The sequence below is a fragment of the Panthera pardus genome, unplaced genomic scaffold (genome assembly GCF_024362965.1).
Source record: "Panthera pardus isolate Hobbes unplaced genomic scaffold, ASM2436296v1 HiC_scaffold_11, whole genome shotgun sequence".
NCBI classification, from domain to species: domain Eukaryota; kingdom Metazoa; phylum Chordata; class Mammalia; order Carnivora; family Felidae; genus Panthera; species Panthera pardus.
The window spans coordinates 51,574,916-51,592,913 of record NW_026526666.1 but is presented as its reverse complement, the minus strand read 5'-3'; the positions used below and the strand labels follow the sequence as shown (position 1 = coordinate 51,592,913).

The 17,998-nt window shown below is 35.3% G+C and overlaps 1 protein-coding gene across 13 annotated transcripts in view; it reads left to right on the top strand.

The window, feature by feature from the left end:
• MIER1 (MIER1 transcriptional regulator) overlaps positions 1-17,998 on the top strand; it is a 60,853-nt gene that overhangs the window by 32,850 nt on the left and 10,005 nt on the right. For all 13 annotated transcript variants that reach the window (XR_008419228.1, XM_019448948.2, XM_053894224.1 and 10 more), the window contains 5 exons: positions 864-928; positions 4,676-4,748; positions 11,612-11,763; positions 13,249-13,330; positions 14,658-14,752. Coding sequence is in view for 12 of the 13 variants with exons in the window: in XM_019448948.2 (XP_019304493.1) it covers positions 864-928; positions 4,676-4,748; positions 11,612-11,763; positions 13,249-13,330; positions 14,658-14,752 (467 nt within the window). In the remaining variant the exon portion in view is untranslated. The remainder of the gene's footprint in view (positions 1-863; positions 929-4,675; positions 4,749-11,611; positions 11,764-13,248; positions 13,331-14,657; positions 14,753-17,998) is intronic.

Genomic DNA, 17,998 nt, shown 5'->3' with positions numbered 1-17,998 from the left:
TGGGTTAATGAAATTACTGTTTTAAGTTTGGTGAAAATCTGGTGTTTTTCCTTTTTCTTCTTAGATAAATTGCCAAAGTTTGGTTAAAAGTGGGATGCTAAGTGACTGCATTCTAAAACAATATTTATTTCATGATCTGGTATTTCAGTTGTGATGCATGTATGCATGAAAGCTATGTATATATACTGCCTATCTTAGCTTTTCCATAGGAAGATTTAATTTCTGAATGTAATTTACCCTTTTGAACTTTGTATGCCATTTTACAGTTGAGAAGATGCTGAAACATGTAGTAGGTTTTAGATTTCCTATCCCAGTATGTAAATACAATTTTACTCCAAATGTAAACAAACGGCAGCTTGCCTGCTCTCAAGAAAACAGAGGTTGAGGAGAATGGAGGTCTTCATACATAGCCTCCCTTCACACTCCCACAGAGTGTTGCTAAAAAGTTCTCAGTATCTCAAGGAGCACTGATTGGAAACTACTGTTTTTGTTTTATCCAAATTCTCATTTTATTAGGGAAGAAATTGTGCTCCTATAATTCTGTCACCAGAACCAGAATTAGGTTCAGGAACAGATTATCTTGACTCTAATTAAACTTTTTTTCTTAAATTTTCGTAGGAAATAATTGTCTAAGGATGCGGTTTTCTAAGATTGGAATTATCCTAGGTTTGTGGATTGTTTTCCTGTTTTAAACTGATAGGGTATTATTTTATTATTTGATTAGAAATATCTTGGCCCTATTCTGCAGATACTTTCAGGCATACTTAAATGTTCGATGGTAGATGTAAAAATAACATACAGCTAGATATACAGATGTGGACAGGAAAAACAATCATTTTATAATATTGTCTTATTTATTCTAGATAGCGAAATAGAAGAAGAATCTGAAGAAGATGAAGATTATATTCCATCAGAAGACTGGAAAAAGGTAGTTAGAGCCATATTTTCCCCAAGTTTAGGTAAATTAACATTAAAAACAAGTATAATTATTATTTTACTAGCTCTATATATTGATAAAGTTGAGGTAAGCCCTTTTTTAAATGTTTGGAAGACGTTCAGATTTCCCTTTAATATATCAAAGTAAGAATACTTATTTTTTTATAAAATAAAATAATGGCATAGAAAGAATTGGACTCTTTTTGAGCAAATCCATCTCAAACCAAGAACAGAAATTGAAATTTCGAGCTAGTGCCAATTTAGTTTTTTGTTGCACTGTAGAAAGTATCACAAGTGAATGTTTTTTTAAACTTGGGAAAGCAATTGAGGCTTTGGTTTTGTTAAAGTGGCTTTTGTTTAATAATTTAAATTGTAAGTTTTTCCATCCCATATTAATGTTGATATTTACAATTCAGAGTGTGTTGGATGAAGGGACACATTGGAGCTTCTCTATAGCTATCCATAATAAGTTAATTTCTAAAGTGAATCTAAAGATTATATATTGACATAAGTTTTTAATTATAAAACTATATAACTGTACAACTTAGTTTTACAGTAAAGTAGAAGAATTAAATTTAAGCTGTTGCAAAGCAGTTGAACTTACTAGGAAAATATGTCAAAATATCATGTAGAATTGATGAGAGCAAATCATTTATATAGAAGGATGATACCATTCTTTCTTTTTTTGTTTTTCTTTTTTTTTTCCTAATGTTTCTTTTTTTTGAGACAGAGCGAGCAGGGGAGGGGGCAGAGAGAGAGGGAGACACAGATCCAAAGCAGGCTCCAGGCTCTGAGCTGTCAGTACAGAGCCCGATGTGGGGCTAAAACTCGCAAACCACAAGATCATGACCTGAGCCGAAGTTGGCCATTTGACTGAGCGACCCAGGCACCCCTCTTTTTTTTTTTTTTCCTTTAATGTTTATTTTGAGAGAGCCTGTGCATGCCAGGGGGAGGGACAGAGGGAATCCCAAGCAGCTTTCAACACAGAGACATGGGGCACAGTATTCTGAACTGTGAGATCATGACCTGAGCCAAAATCAAGTGCTGGATGCTCAACCAACCGAGCTCAGGTGTCCCGAAATGATGTCATTCTTATTGAGACATATCACTGTGTTTTGCTGTTAAAAATTACATTGAGCATTTTTTGCTGTTCTTTTTCCTAGGTCTGATTTTAAATTTAGTGCATAAACAATCATTTCTTTGGAAGCAGAATAGCTCTAAACATCAAAATCAGTGGACTGGCTGTACTTTTTAAGTCACGATTGTTTAATTATTTAATTAGTTAATAGTTTTGAGTCTTCTTGTGGCTTTGTTTTTTTGTTTGTTTGCTTTTTTTAAGTTTAAAGTTTTTTTGGTTTGGGATGCTTGGAGCAGACTTAAAGAGCTGACACCTTGGTAATTAAAATAAGAGAACATCTTATACTTAAAGAGTTTCTATTAGGAAGAATGAAGTATTCAAATGAACTTGGAGTGGGCTCCCAGGTATTGTCGGCTTCAGCCACAGTTGGTCCATTTCTGGGTTTCCAAGGAGCTGTTTAGAAGACAGCGATACCATTGTGAGTTAGAATGGTAAGGGAAGTTTAGCTCAGTGCAGTATGTATTAATTTGAGTGAAAGATGAATGAAAGATGGGGCTGAAGACAGAAAACAAGGATCACAAAAGTTACTTACTGTTTATGTGACCTATTTGGGCAAATGTTCTTCAATCCAGTTTTTTCTGATTCCTACACCATGCAGAAATTATGAAAACTAAAAACCTTGAAAGTCACCTTAAACTACTACTTTCTACCATATATTCAAATTTATATCTGTTTTCTCCAACTTAAATTGTTTTTATGTCTGAAGTGTGCAGTATTTGAGTAAGTGTTGAATTATTATTTTTTTTTTTTTAGTGAAGGAACAAAAGCTTAAAAGAGGGACAACATGGGAGAGTATTCTCTTCTTCAGGAAATTACGTAATAAAACAGGCCACAGTAAATCCAGACTGTTTTATTTTAGAATGATTTAGACTGTTGTAGTAAAAATTTTCAAGATTCTGAATCATCTTCTAAGGCTTGTAAGACACTAAATTTTTCTAGGAATTGGGACAGAGGAGACAGCTTTGAAATCAAATTTGAGTCCAAGTTACAGCCCTAGAACTTGTTAAGAGTGCATTCTTGAGGAACTTAATTGTTTTGAGTTTCATCTCACATAAATACAGAAATAAAAATTTTAGCCTTGTTGAAGGTGAGAATTTAATGAAAATTACACAGGATTTAATGAAAATTACACATAAGGTACCTGGTACATAATGCTCCTAAGTGCTATTTCCCTTCCCTACAGATTAGCATGTAAAAACGTGTTCTGAACTCAATAGGGAAAAGAGGTCATCTTATTTTTACAGTAGTCCAGAAGTTCTCAAACCTGGCTCCGTGTTTAGAATCATTTGGAGAACTTTTAAGTACTGATTACCAGGGCCTTTATCCAGAGATTACAATTTAGTTGGTCTGGAATGGATCCAGGCATTAATATTTTTAGAAGTGCCTGAGACAGGGAAGGTTGATAACTTAACTGTCTATTCTCTGGTAAGCATTGATGAGTAAAGTTAAAAGAGGCACAAGAAGTGATAGTAGGGTACTCTTTTTTTATAATCAAAGACATAAAATTCACCTGTAAGAGTAGAGAAAACTTGTATGTGAATTCTCCTTAGAAAATTGACTGGTTTTCCTATGCAGGTTTAGCAAAAAATTAATTGTATAGAGTATGTCTTTGAAGTTATACTAGAAAAAATGAGATTGTGGTATCAATGGGTTGACAATAAGAGGAATTTTTTCAAATCCTAAGAGTTATTTCAACTGTTATTTAAACTGGTAAACTGTCACCTTAAACTTACCTTTTCTGCCTACATCTTCATTTTGAAAATGCAGTAGATTCAGTCTTAACATTTAGCCACCAGATAAAGGAGGGTCTATAATCTTGGTCCCTCTGTTTTGTAATATCTCATCGGTGATGATCTCCAGTTACCTTTCTGAACAGCCAGCTTCCCCTAACCTGTGATTTTACATAGATTTGATGACTAAATTTCCTAAAGTAAGATTTAATTTTGTTTTGGGGAGGTTACTTTTTTCATTTTGTATTGTTTTGTGAAAGTCAGTCACTAACCTGCTTATCCATGTGGGCTTTCATCCATTTGACCTCTACAGAGCTTTATACAAACCCGTTTTTCTTTACCTTGAATCTGTGGTTCTCAGATAAGAGTGTATGTCAGAATCACCTGCACAGCAGCTTGCTGAGTCCCATCCCCAGAGTTTCTAGTTAGTAGGGCTCAGGTAAGAACTGAGCATTTGCATATCTAACAGTTTCCCAAGTGACTCTGATGGTGCTGATCCAGGGACCATAGTTTACAGTGTAAATACCTTAATGTATCTGAATTTGCTTTTCTGTTTTTCAGAGTGTTTGCAGTTTGAATTATAAGAACTCATTTTTACTTCTTTTTCTCCATATTTTGAAGTAGTTTGTATTCACTGTGTATATTGCATTACACCCCATTATTATTACTAATATTTTCATCCAATCATACCCAAGCTCTTTATTATTAACTCATTCATCCTCACAATACTCCTCTGAGGTAGTTAATTGGTTGTATCTTTTATGACAGAGAAACCATGAACAGTTTACCTAGGAAGATGGTAAAGTTAGAAAATGGATATAAAATCTGTGTTACTAGATCTTACTAATGTGTTATGTTATTTCTAAAATAGGAGATTATGGTGGGCTCCATGTTTCAAGCAGAGATTCCAGTTGGCATTTGTAGATACAAAGAAAATGAAAAAGGTGGGTTAATTAGTAAAGTTACATAGCTTGAATTTATGCTTTTGAAGTGATGAACTGTTATTTTATAATGGAATGAGACCAGGACAGTTTGTTACCCCATTGATTTATGAAAGAAGACCCTTCATTATCTCTGTAAGAAGAAAATGTTTCTGTTTTTCCAGTTTCGTTCTTAGAAAAAATTGAATGCCTTTTCATACTGAGTGACTTAAAACATCTCAACTTTTCATTTTGTTTTTCATATTTTAATTTCCCTGGATAAATCCTTTATAACCTGTATAAATTAAATATAATAGGTTGTTTTATGTCAGTGGAAGCTGTTAGGTTTAAAAAAACTTAAGTACATAATGACCTAAAAAGCTTAATGGTAAGCTTTGAAACTTTTAATATCACTAAAACTGAGTACTTTAATATTTATTTATTTGTAAAATAATTTGGGAAAACAAATTGTATACTTAAATTTTACATGATTTTTTCTATCATTTTATATAAAAATTCCAAGTCGTAAGTACTTAAACTTCCAGTAACATAAAATGCTTGAGGTCTTAAGTCTGTTTTAGATTATTCGGTTGGGGTGAGTTCCAGAAAGAATGTTGTGGGTGTGTTTTTAATGAGTTCATGTATAGTATGACATCACTCAGTGTTAGAAATCTTTGTTCATTTCTTTTATTTCAGTTGTTATCTTCACATTTCAGCTCACATATGCAGAGCCTTTTGGAGTTGCAGAAGACTTTTGTTTTCCTTTTAGTGTTCTCTCCAGAAACTTCCTTTATAATGCACCTGCTTTCAGGGCAAGCAGTAGGTAGAGGCAGTTAAGAGAACACCACAGGCCAGTAAATTCTAGTGACAGCAAAAATGTTTTAACACACCAGCAATAGCTTGTACTTACTTTCAAGTTAATTCCTGCAATATACAGGAACATTAAAAGTACAATATGGAGTGACTTTGTTATATAGTAAGATTCTATACATAGTTTTGTGAACACATTGGAGTTGTGTGCAAAAATAAGTGAACCATTGACATTTGTATTTATTTTTGTAACTGAATTTTAAATGTTATGCTTTGCTTATGTATTATATAATGATTAGCACATGTTCACCATTGAGTTCTTTCTCCAACTAAAGAGCTGAAAGTTAGACCTTTGTTCTAATTTATTTTTTTTTTTTTTTAAGTTTTGACTATGAAAAATAGTAGTGTCTGTCAGAAAATTTCGTATTTTGTAGGTGGGTAGGAAAATATTTTGGTATTACATATGGCAGGTTAGTGTTAGGGCTTAAAGGTAGTTTTAATTAGCTCTTAATATGTTTTATGTTTTAACATGTTTGTATTGTCCGATATAGAAAATAAATGATCTTTAACTTTCGTTGTTTTAAATTTGGGTTTGATGCTTTCAATTTGATTGTAATTTTAGAAAGCAGTTATGCATAATTATTTTTTCCGGAACAGATACGATTTACAAATTTTACTTACCATGAGAATTCAAGCATTGTAGATGGTGTGAGGATCAGACTAGATTTAGCAAGGGGATCCTGCTTTAGAGGGGTCACTGTAGTATAGGTTCTTTCCTCAGTTTTGTATTTCTAGTAATTCATACTTCTGTCATATTACCCAGAATTTGTCACCACTTAGGGTACCCTGTGCACACAAACCAAACTCATGTGAAACTTAGGTAAATTACATTGTTAGGAAAAAACTGTTAAAGGGATACTGAAGATTAGTGCATTCTGTTCCTTATAGGAAAAAGTTTGCAAGATATTTTTCATTGGCTTGGTGACCACACATTCAAGAGGGAGAACATTTGGTTAGAGTGATTTTGATTAAAAAAAATGTCACAAAACTTTGATACCTTGATACCTTCACTGTAGGAATTATTTGGTAAATGGATTAGAATTTTTTCATTGATACAAGGAAACCCTATTACTGAGTATCCTGGAGAGATACTGATGATTTTTTTTCTCTCTGATACCTGATTTCTTTTTTACTAGACTCCATGCAGCATATATATTCCTCATCAGCTATCATTTCTTTTTTTTCTTTTAATTTCTGAGTATTTATTTTTGAGAGAGAGCACGCACACAAGTCGGGAGGGGCAGAGAGATAGAGAGAGAGAATCTCACAAACTGTGGGATCATGGCCTGAGCTGAAACTGAGTTGACAAGCTTAACCAACTGAGCCACCCAGGTGCCCCTCAGTTATCACTTCTGTTTCAGTTATATAAACAAGATTTGTTACAGTCACGTTAAATTCCTCTTTGAACCTGTATCTGTTGTTATATAATCTCAACTACACTATTACAATTTTCTTAAATTTATGTAAATTAGCAGTTTACTCAGTGCGCAGTGTATTGTAATCATTTGTTTATTTTTTGCATCCTTAATACCTGGTATGATTGTGTTACATAGGCACTTAGTAAACATTTGGTGGCTGAGGTATTAGGTGGGTGCAGAATAACGTTGACAAAGCCAATATGGAGTCAGTAAACTTAGATCAGTATGTAGGCATTTGGCCTTGGACATGTTTACTTCCTTTTCTCCTCAGTATAAAATAGCTGTAAAAGAGCATTTATTTACAGAGCCTATCATGAGGATTTACATAGGATATTTTCACAGTTAGCCTTAACAGCATATACATTGTAAGTACTCAGTGAGTGACATTAGTATTCAATGGATGATTAATCTTACTCATTACATTTAGGTTTTATTTTTCAGATTTTCAGAAACCATCAGTTCATGCCGTTTTACTTACAGTTGGCAAAAACCCTCTTCAGTTAGCTTCAGCAAAAAAGAATTTACCTGATTGCTTAACTGGAAAGTTCTGGGTGGCCTGGCTTCAGATAAAACTGGATTTGGGGGTTCTTCTGATATCAGCTGTCCCTCTCCTTTCCCTCTTTCCTTTATTACAAGACAGGCTAAGATGGCTACTCGGAGCTCCTGGCTTACGCTTTACACTGTCCCTGTAGCTAGAGAACCAGCACAGATGAAAACTTCTGTATCCACCTTCGCTCCAGCAAAAGTCCTAGAGAGAATCTGTTAACTTTGTTTGAGTCATGCTCAGCCAGAAGTAATTACTGTGACCAGAGAGAAGAGTGACTCTTCTGGTTTGCCCTGGCTCATTTATCTGTTCTTGGGGCTCCAGGGTGTGATGTCAGCCTCACTCAAATGGAAAGGATTTAATTCCCAAAGATGTGTTGTAGAAATGAAAAGCATGATTTTTCAGTTACGTATTTTATTGTTTCTTCCATATACTAAACTGAATGAACACTGCACCCTTTGTGATAAGACTGAATTGAATGCCGCTGAACATCTTGGAACACACACAGAGGCCTGCCACCGCCTCCCCCTACTAAGAATTATCTGCCCAAAGTGTCAGTACTGCTGAGATTGAGAACCCTGGACTAGGTTGATTACAATTAGTTGGGCTACTTAGGGGGAAAAGGGTTAAGAGAAAGGAGCCAAGATACATACTTCCCAGTCTAATTTTCATGCTTGCATGACATGAGTTTTAGAGTAAGAAAATGATGGCTAGGAGTTTGGAAGCAGTGAATAGCAAAAGACTGCATGAATCTTTGTTTCTAATGAACATTTGACATATTATTGATTCTGAAGTTACTAAAAAATGTACACATGCATTATCCTTAGTTGATGATAACACTGTTGAAAAGGCAGTTCATTTAGCCTGTACATATAGGAAAGGCTCAGCTAAACAACTTAAAATTTATGTCATTAATCACAGTGTGTCCTTTTAAGAACATGGGGTAAACCTCATTATACCATAGCTGATTATGGACTGGCATTTTCATCCTCATGATACATTGATTACATTGAATTTTTACTTCGGCATTAAAAAACAGAATAACACTTCTTATGAAAACTGAAAGTGAATAAATACAAATTTATTCATGGAGGATTAATTTCCCAGATTTGTGGTGGTGGTTTCTGGACTTTCTACACACCCTCCCAACCACCACCACACACACTGAACTTTGTTAACTTATAGTGACAACCCATTTTATTTGAGCTTGATTTGTTACTTAAAATTCCATAATAAGCCTTTTCCTGGGTAACTTGAATATACTAGGTGTATTCCTGCCTTCAGAATGTTTTCGTTTACTTATAATCACATGTGAATTATATCTCCCATAATATAAAGTGGGTATATTTGTGGTTGCTTTTTTAAAAATTCTAACATCTAGGCTTGGTAGTTGATTTACACAACAAGAGATGTTATTTCTCTTCTGTATTTTATCCTGTGTTTTATTGTAGTGGTGGATTTTTGATTTTCTGAACTCTTGGCATTTCGTTCTGCAACAGACATTTAACAAAAGTTAGCTGTTGTTGCCTGTTTTATTTAGATCATGGTCAAAAGTCATATTTTATTTGGAGTGTAAACTTAAGTGGAAAATAATTTGGTCTGTTTCTGGAACCAGTAGACAGTGTGATTTATTCTCTGTGGAAATGCTGATTGTTCTCATCTGTGGTTATTTTTTAGTATGTTGTCACTGTATAAAATGAGGTGTATTCTCAGGGTCAGCCTGTCTAGCTGTTTTGTCACAGTTCTAGGGGTCTGGCTTGTCATTTGGCGCCATCTGGTGATGTTTGTGTACTCAGCTTAGACAGGACATCTCTGTATCCTGTGGCAATTTGCAACTTAACAGAATGATTCCAGAAGTATCTTTCAGGTCATCTGTGCTTGTTTCATAGGCCCACTATGGGCGTATTTAAGTGGGAGAACACTGGGGACTCAGGGACACATCACCTTCCATCTTTCTTAGGACTTCTTGTAAGGCCTTGCCCGCCCTCCATCCATCAGTCTCAGGAACATGAAAACTGTAGTCTTCCCCACTCCCCGCTTCAGTGAACAGAGGCTAAGCAGACAACAAAAATCAGTAGTCGTATATCCAGATTCACTTTATCATGGTAGGTTTATTGTATTTACAATTTAGAGTTTCACTAAGATTGTACCAGCAGGCTAGAGAAGGAATGACGTTTACTAAGGAAAATTTTCTAGAGGTTATCCTTGTACTTTATTTATTTATTTTTTTAATTTTTTTTTTTTTTAACGTTTATTTTTGAGACAGGGAGAGACAGCATGAACGGGGGAGGGTCAGAGAGAGAGGGAGACACAGAATCCGAAACAGGCTCCAGGCTCTGAGCTGTCAGCACAGAGCCCGACGCGGGGCTCGAACTCACGGACCGTGAGATCATGACCTGAGCCGAAGTTGGCCGCTTAACCGACTGAGCCACCCTGGCGCCCCTATCCTTGTACTTTAAAGAAGAGTATCTATTTTGGGAAACAGAAAAGTAGAACGATATTTTAAAGTGTATGTGTGTAGTGGAGGTGCAGAGTGAGACAAGGTAATTTCTATGAAAACACCCAACATAGTGCTTCATACATAGGAGATGCTTAATTAGCTGTTAATTCCTTTCTTTAAAAAAATTTTTTTTTAATGTTTATTTTTGAGAGAGAGCGAGCAGGGGAAGGGCAGAGAGGGAGGGAGACACAGAATCTGAAGCAGGCTCCAGTCTCTGAGCTCTCAGCACAGGGCCCGACATGGGGCTCGAACTCACGAACTGTGAGATCATGACCTGAGCCAAAGTTGGACGCTTAACCAACAGAGCCACCCAGACACCCTGCTGTTAATTCCTTTTTTTTTTTTTTTTAAATAACACAAGGAACTTTGGCACTGTCGGTTATCCTCTGTCTCTTAAATACAGAGTTTTTCTTTAGCTGGTTCCTTCCTACTGGCATTTAAATGATTGTCTCCTATGTTTAAAAACCAATAAAACCAAAAACTTTCTTCAGCTCTACCTCCTCTCCCGCTGTACCTGTCTCTCCTCTCTTAAAACCAAACTTTTCAAGAGTCCCTACTTTATTTCTTTCCCTTCCATTTACTCTTCAGTCGTCTCTAGTGGGGCCTCAGCTTCCATTTCTGCACAGGAATGGCTCTTAAAACATTCCCCTCCTTGTTAGTAAGCCTATTGTACCTTTTTCAGTTGTTACACTGTTCATTGAAAAGCATTTAACCAGTCTAGCACTCCTTGAAGCATTTTCTTCCCCTAGAAGTGATGGTGTCACATTTGTTACTTTTTCTCTTTTGATTCTTCCTTGGTTTTTTTTGTCTGTGTTCCATTTTCCTGTCAGTTACATTTGCACAGGGCTCTCATCTTAGGTTTTCCTCCTTTCCTTCCACTTTTTAAATTGTGATGAGATTTAGGCTTTAGTCTTACTATAATGGAAATTCTGATGAAAGTGAAATGCTTTTTTTAAAAACGGAAAGACTCTTGTTTTATGAAAATGATTTATGTTCATTATAATATATTTTCAAACTTCATAGAAAAATACATAAAAGAAAAAATTACCCCAAACCTTACCACCAAGAAATAAGCAGTGTTAACATTTGGTGAGCATTCTTTTAGACCTCTCATTTCAAAAATAATAGTTGTAGCTAACATCCATTGAACCTTAATAATGTGCCAGAATTGTTTTAGCGTACTTTAAATCTTTACAACCCAATATGATAATGTTGTTATCCCCATTTCACAGATGATGCAGAGAGAAGAGAAGTAACTTGCCCAAGGTCATATAGGTAGTAAATGGTGGTGATGCTATTCAAACCAAGAGAGCTTGGACTTGAGTAAACTCAAGCTAAGTCATCTTAGCTTGGCTCTGAAATAGTTATAAAATTGTTTAAATCACTTAGGCCATAAAATATGACCCAAGAACAAGAATGAAGTTAGGCAAGTCCTAGGACCATGCTGTACCTCTCAATTCTCAACATGTTGGCTTATAAGTGTTAATTATTTGTTTAATCAAACTCTTAACAAGATTTGGCATTTTTTTTTAACTTCTATGTTTTACTAATTTAGTATATGAAAATGATGATCAGCTCCTGTGGGACCCTGAGTACTTACCAGAAGATAAAGTGATTGTATTTCTTAAGGATGCATCTAGAAGAACAGGTGATGAGAAAGGTGTAGAAGCAATTCCTGAAGGATCTCACATAAAAGACAATGAACAGGTACATGAGTAAGAAGTAACTTACATTATGGGATAAATAAGTCACAGGGATGAAAGGTACAGTATAGGGAATATAGTCAATATTATATGGGACACTTGTGAGCATAGCACAATGTGTACAGTTGTCCAATCACTGTGTTGTACACCTGAAACTAATGTAACATCGTGTGTTCTTCAGTTTAAAAGGAGAAATAACTTACAAGTTTCCCCAAGTAAATTAACCATTTACATCTATAGATGCAAATGCTGCCACACTCACTCTTATTAAGATATCCACCAAAATTCCTATAATGTCATCAATAGGGAATCGGCGATAGCTAAGGTTACTTCATTAGTGTAATTTCAGCTAAAATAAAAATGATACCATTTTGCCTGTATATACTTTTTTTCAAAATGTTGGAGTTCCTTTGGATATTCCTAAGAGCCTGTGGATATCATCAACTTAGGAATACTATCTGGGATAATGTTGTAGGGATATGGTAGACAAGTTGCCTACAAGTGAACCTAGTGACAGCAATTTTTTTTTTTTTTACCTTTTTTAAATCAATGCTTTTCTTCTCTCATTTATTTTAAATTAGAATAGGAGCTGCAAAAGGCCAAAAAGAAAGGATTTGTGAGTTTTATAAAATAGTTTCTTTTCATTTTTAAATTTCTGAGATATTATGGCTGCCAAGTTAGAGTATTTGCTTACCATTTTCAGTGTATTCAAAAGCGTTAATCAGGATGGAATTTGTTTTGTTTTTTTTTCTTTTTTAATGTTTATTTTTGAGAGAGAGAGAGAAAGCGTGAGTGGGGTGGGAGGGAGAGAGAGAGAGAGAGGGAGAAACGCAAAGTCTGAAGCAGGCTCCAGGCTCTGAGCTGTCAGCACAGAGCCCAGCATGGGGCTAGAATTCACGAACTGTGAGATCATGACCTGAACCAAAGTCGGATGCTCAACTGACTGAGCCACCCAGGTGCCCAGAATTTGTTTTTCTTCAGTGTTTTCTTTAAAATTCTGTGTTGTACATGGATGGAACTGGAGAGTGTGATGCTAAGTGAAATAAGCCATACAGAGAAAGACAGATACCATATGGTTTCACTCTTATGTGGATCCTGAGAAACATAACAGAAACCCATGGGGGAGGGGAAGGAAAAAAAAAAAAAAAAAAAAAAAAAGAGGTTAGAGTGGGAGAGAGCCAAAGCATTAGAGACTGTTAAAAACTGAGAACAAACTGAGGGTTGATGGGGGGTGGGAGATGGGTATTGAGGAGGGCACCTTTTGGGATGAGCACTGGGTGTTGTATGGAAACCAATTTGACAGTAAATTTCATATATTAAAAAAAAAAAAAAAAAAAAAAATTCTGTGTTGTATTCACTGGAATTACTTGTCCTCCAGAAATGATGAACACACACACTGGATTCAGGAAAAGCTTTTACTTTCGTAAGAAATTGTAGCCGTGAATTATTCATACTCTGGGTCACATATTGAAGCCTTTTATTTTTCTAGGCATTATATGAATTGGTTAAATGCAATTTTGACACAGAAGAAGCACTGAGAAGATTAAGATTTAATGTAAAAGCGGCTAGAGGTAAATAATGCATTTTTATTTGTTTTCATGACTTAGCAGAAATTTAGAACTTAAGATCTTCAGTCTACATAGGTATATCCTAGGTTTAGTAATACCGATCTTTCTGAATTCTGTATTTGCTGAATAACAAATAACTAGTAACATATCACGTAACTTGTGTCTAACACAAGCATTATGGGAAATGGGATTAAGTCTGGTTCTTTATGGGAAAATAAGGCCATTAAAAAACACATAATGTCTTTTAATTTCAGGGCATTGTTAAAAATACTTTTTATGTATTGATTTTGAGAGAGAGAGAGCATGCATGCATGCATGCATGCGGGAGGGGCAGAGAGAGAAGGAAGGAGAACATTCCAAGCAGGCTCTGCACTGCCAGCACAGAGCACAACACAGGGCTCAGTTACACAGACCTTCAGATCATGACCTGAGCTGAAGTCAAGAGTCAGATGCTTAACCAGCTGAGCCACCCAGGTGCCCTTGAAGCATTTTTAATAAATATTTTCTTTTTTGATCTTGTTTAATAGCCTATGAGCTATGGAATGTGACAGTTACTTTAATTTCAAACTGTTGAGACTAAGGTCTCTGAATTGAAGTACCTTTGCTGAGGCAAACATAATTTATAAATAATGAAGCCATAATTAAAATCAGTCCAGGTTTTGGGTTTGTTTTTTTTTTATTCTAACCGGCTCCCACTCTGCTTCACTAAGAACACTATATATTATCACATAACAAATGGAAGATATTCATTCATTCAACAAAAATTGGAAGGCAAGTTCTGAGGACATCATGAAGTCCCTGCTCTCATGGCGCTTAGAGCCTAGGTGGGAAGCTGAAAAACAGTTATGAGTTCTTCCAAGAATTAGAAGGTTCAATTCAAATTTATTGCAGTAGGACTTGACCTAATTTGGGGAATGGTGAGGCTTGTTAGGGAAAGCTTCTAGAACAAAGTGGTATTTTTGCTGGGATGTAAGCGAATTAGGTGAGAAGGATGAGGCAGGAAATAAGTATAGACAAAGGGAAACAGCACCAACAAAGTCTAAAGTTAGAAAGAACATAGTGAATTTAAGGAATTGAAAGGTAGCTAGTATAGTTAGATCATAAAGGAGAAAGTGGCCCAAGTTGAAATTGGAGAATTAGGGACCAAATCATCCAAAATTTTATTAAATACAGAGTTTTTGTCACTTTATCTTCTGCAGTCATCGGTAATAGAGCTCAGGAGTAAAATACTTCCTTATTGTTACTAGAAATTTACATTTTTATTTGTAACTGTTCATGTGCATTATTTGGGGGAATATTGCTTTAACAGTTTTCCTACTCTTTTTGTCAGAGGAATTATCTGTTTGGACAGAAGAAGAGTGTAGAAATTTTGAACAAGGGCTAAAGGCCTATGGAAAAGATTTTCATTTGATTCAGGCTAATAAAGTAAGTAATGATATATGTTCTCTCTTTTATAAAAAGCTAGTTAACCCAGGTCATCTTATATCAGTTATTTTCTAATGTTAAACATTCTTTGACGAATGTTTTACTCTGTTAGTTTTTGGGAATTATAAACATGCCTAGACTTTCTGGCATACATTTACTAAGTGACTGTTGTCAGTGCATGATGTTAGATGACTTTAAGAATTGGACTGATTTACAAATATGTTAATCAACTTTTGTGTAGGATGTGTATATATAATTTAATTGTTTAAAACTATTTTCCATAAACTTGGGACAGATTGTTTTAAAGGAGGGTCTTTAAATTTTTAAACTTTAAAACATTTGTAACATGACATTATTTACAATTAAAATATTTTTGGGGCGCCTGGGTGGCGCAGTCGGTTAAGCGTCCGACTTCAGCCAGGTCACGATCTCGCGGTCCGTGAGTTCGAGCCCCGCGTCAGGCTCTGGGCTGATGGCTCGGAGCCTGGAGGCTGTTTCCGATTCTGTGTCTCCCTCTCTCTCTGCCCCTCCCCCGTTCATGCTCTGTCTCTCTCTGTCCCAAAAATAAATAAAAAATGTTGGAAAAAAAAAAAAATTAAAAAAAAAAAAAAAATTTTTTACATTTTTTTAAGTCCCAAGTGTCTAAAATCAGATACTTAATATTTAATTTGGTTTTAATTAAGATTTAATTTTCTAGAAGAGTATCTCAATAAATCAGCTTTATTATACATTATAATTTTATAATTGGACAATTGTATGTAACATGATCCATTTATCATTCCATATTGATAATATCAATAATACAGTGTCCGTGTATACCCAAAAGAACTGCATAATTACTTGTATTGTTTCTGTGGGAAATTAGCATGCACAAAATTAAAATCTCAATAGTTTAAGTGGAGGAAATTAAGGAATTTCTAGGTTTATGTAAATACCACATTTTTTAGCAAATAGAAATGACAAGGACCTTTGCATTACATGTTTCCTTAAAGATAGCATCTAAGTTTTGTGTGATGGCTTGTCTAGGATGGTGTTGAAAGTATCTGGGCTTACATGGGCTTAATTTAAGTCTGAGTTCTAAATAGTCTGTCCCCACATTCTTCTTAATACCTTTTAATGTGATTGGGTAGTTTCTACTTAATTTGTTTCACTACATATTTAATAGTATATTTTATGTTCTGTAAATAGTTGCTTATAAATCCTGTGAGTTTATTTTTCTTAATTTTGTTGTGCATTAACTAGTTTACTCTTGATTAACTTGTTGCATTTTGGTATTTGGCCTCAGACATAAAACTAGTAAGAGATACTTTGAGTTGTAGCATTGGTGTCAAAAATGTATCATATTCCTTAATGTTCTGTCCAGATGAACTGATTACCTCCAGCACAGGGCATATTCTATGAAAGCCATGTATTATGCTAATGAGTAGATATGTATGTTTATGATTGTAAAAAAAAAAAATAGATTGTTTCGTGGTTGAAAGGGACATTTTGGATATGAGTTTTCCAGCATTCCTGCCTAGATTCAGATCAAACCATGCTGGATTACCTATGGGAGGGGACCCCTGGAATGGTAAACTGGAATAATAACTAGCAGCAGCAACCCTCCAGAAATCCTTTTTTTTTTTTTTTAATTTTTTTTAACGTTTATTTATTTTTGAGACAGAGAGAGACAGAGCATGAATGGGGGAGGGGCAGAGAGAGAGAGGGAGACACAGAATCGGAAGCAGGCTCCAGGCTCTGAGCCATCAGCCCAGAGCCTGACATGGGGCTCAAACTCACGGACCCTGAGATCGTGACCTGAGCTGAAGTCGGCCGCTTACCCGACTGAGCCACCCAGGCGCCCCCAGAAATCCCTTTTTTAAGAAATAAGAACCTATTAGGTGACTGGAAACTACTAGTCAAAAAAGCCTTTAATGTAATATGGAAAATAAGACCTTTATTTCTTTGTAAGTATTTGGGATGGTGATATTTCTGTGTTCCAGAGGTCAGCTGACCTATCTATACCTAATATACTCTAGTGAACAAAAAAAGAGGACAGTAATTCTTTAAGGAGAAGAATGGTCCAGTGAAAACATTAAGACTTTGTTTTTATTCCTGAAATTGAAGTTTGGATCTTAAACATAAGTTCTGTGTAGGCTTACTTTATTGAAGATTTTTCATAATATTGTTAACTTTGCATGCCCCAAAATACCTTTTCAATTTTTGCTCTCAGTAAAGTACAGTCGACTTGGCTGGTGTCTGTATAGAATTAAGATTCTAAAGGAGGCAAAAAAAAAAAAAAAAAAAAAAAAAAGCTTGAGAAGATGATAAAAACAAAAACAAAAACCTTGATAGCTTTCAGTCTTAGAGCAGCATGGGCCAAACTTGTAAAGTGCAAGCATAGGGGAAGAAAGAAAAATATGTCCGGTAGTGAAATGAGGATGTCATCAAATTGACTTTAGATGCAGTCAGTCCCACAGGATACTTACTTCAAGATTAGACATTTATGGGTTCAAGCTATATGGTCTTGCATTCCAGCACTTATGCAGATACGTTTTTTCTTTATTTTAAACTCTCAGTACTTTATTACATACATTAACCCTACCAGCTTTGCAAGCTAAGTATTGAAAAGGGGGATGTTGTCCACATCATTTGCCAGTCTCATTGGTGTTGAACATTTATGTAAGGAGAGCCATTCAGTCGCATAGGTAGATATAGCACCAGTTACTGGAGTAACTTACTAAACAAAGAATTAGCATTGGCATTATTATACCTTTCAACTCATTATGGAATATTCTCAGCCTTTCTAGAAAGTAAAATAACTGAGTCTGGATCACCAGTAAGACCTCTAAGAGAATCGTTTAAATGGGAATTTAAAAGTAGACTCCCTAGGTATTCTGTGAGTAAAAGTATACTGTTCATAACATTAATTTTAATTAAATGCCACTTTCAGATATTTTCAATAGAGGAGTATTTATTTGTATAGTAAATTAAGATGCATTTATTTATTTATTTATTTAAATGTTTATTTTTGAGCAAGAGAGAATGAGGTGCAAAGTGCAAAGCAAGGGAGGAGCAAAGAGGGAGACACAGAATCCGAAGCAGGCCTCAGGCTCTGAGCTATTAGCACAGAGCCTGAAGCGGGGTTTGAACTCACCAAAGTCGGACACTTAACCGACTGAGCCACCCAGGTGCCCCAGATTAAGATGGTTTTAAAAAGCATAATGCTAAATATCTGAAGATTTGTTGCCAGTGTATTATTTCTCT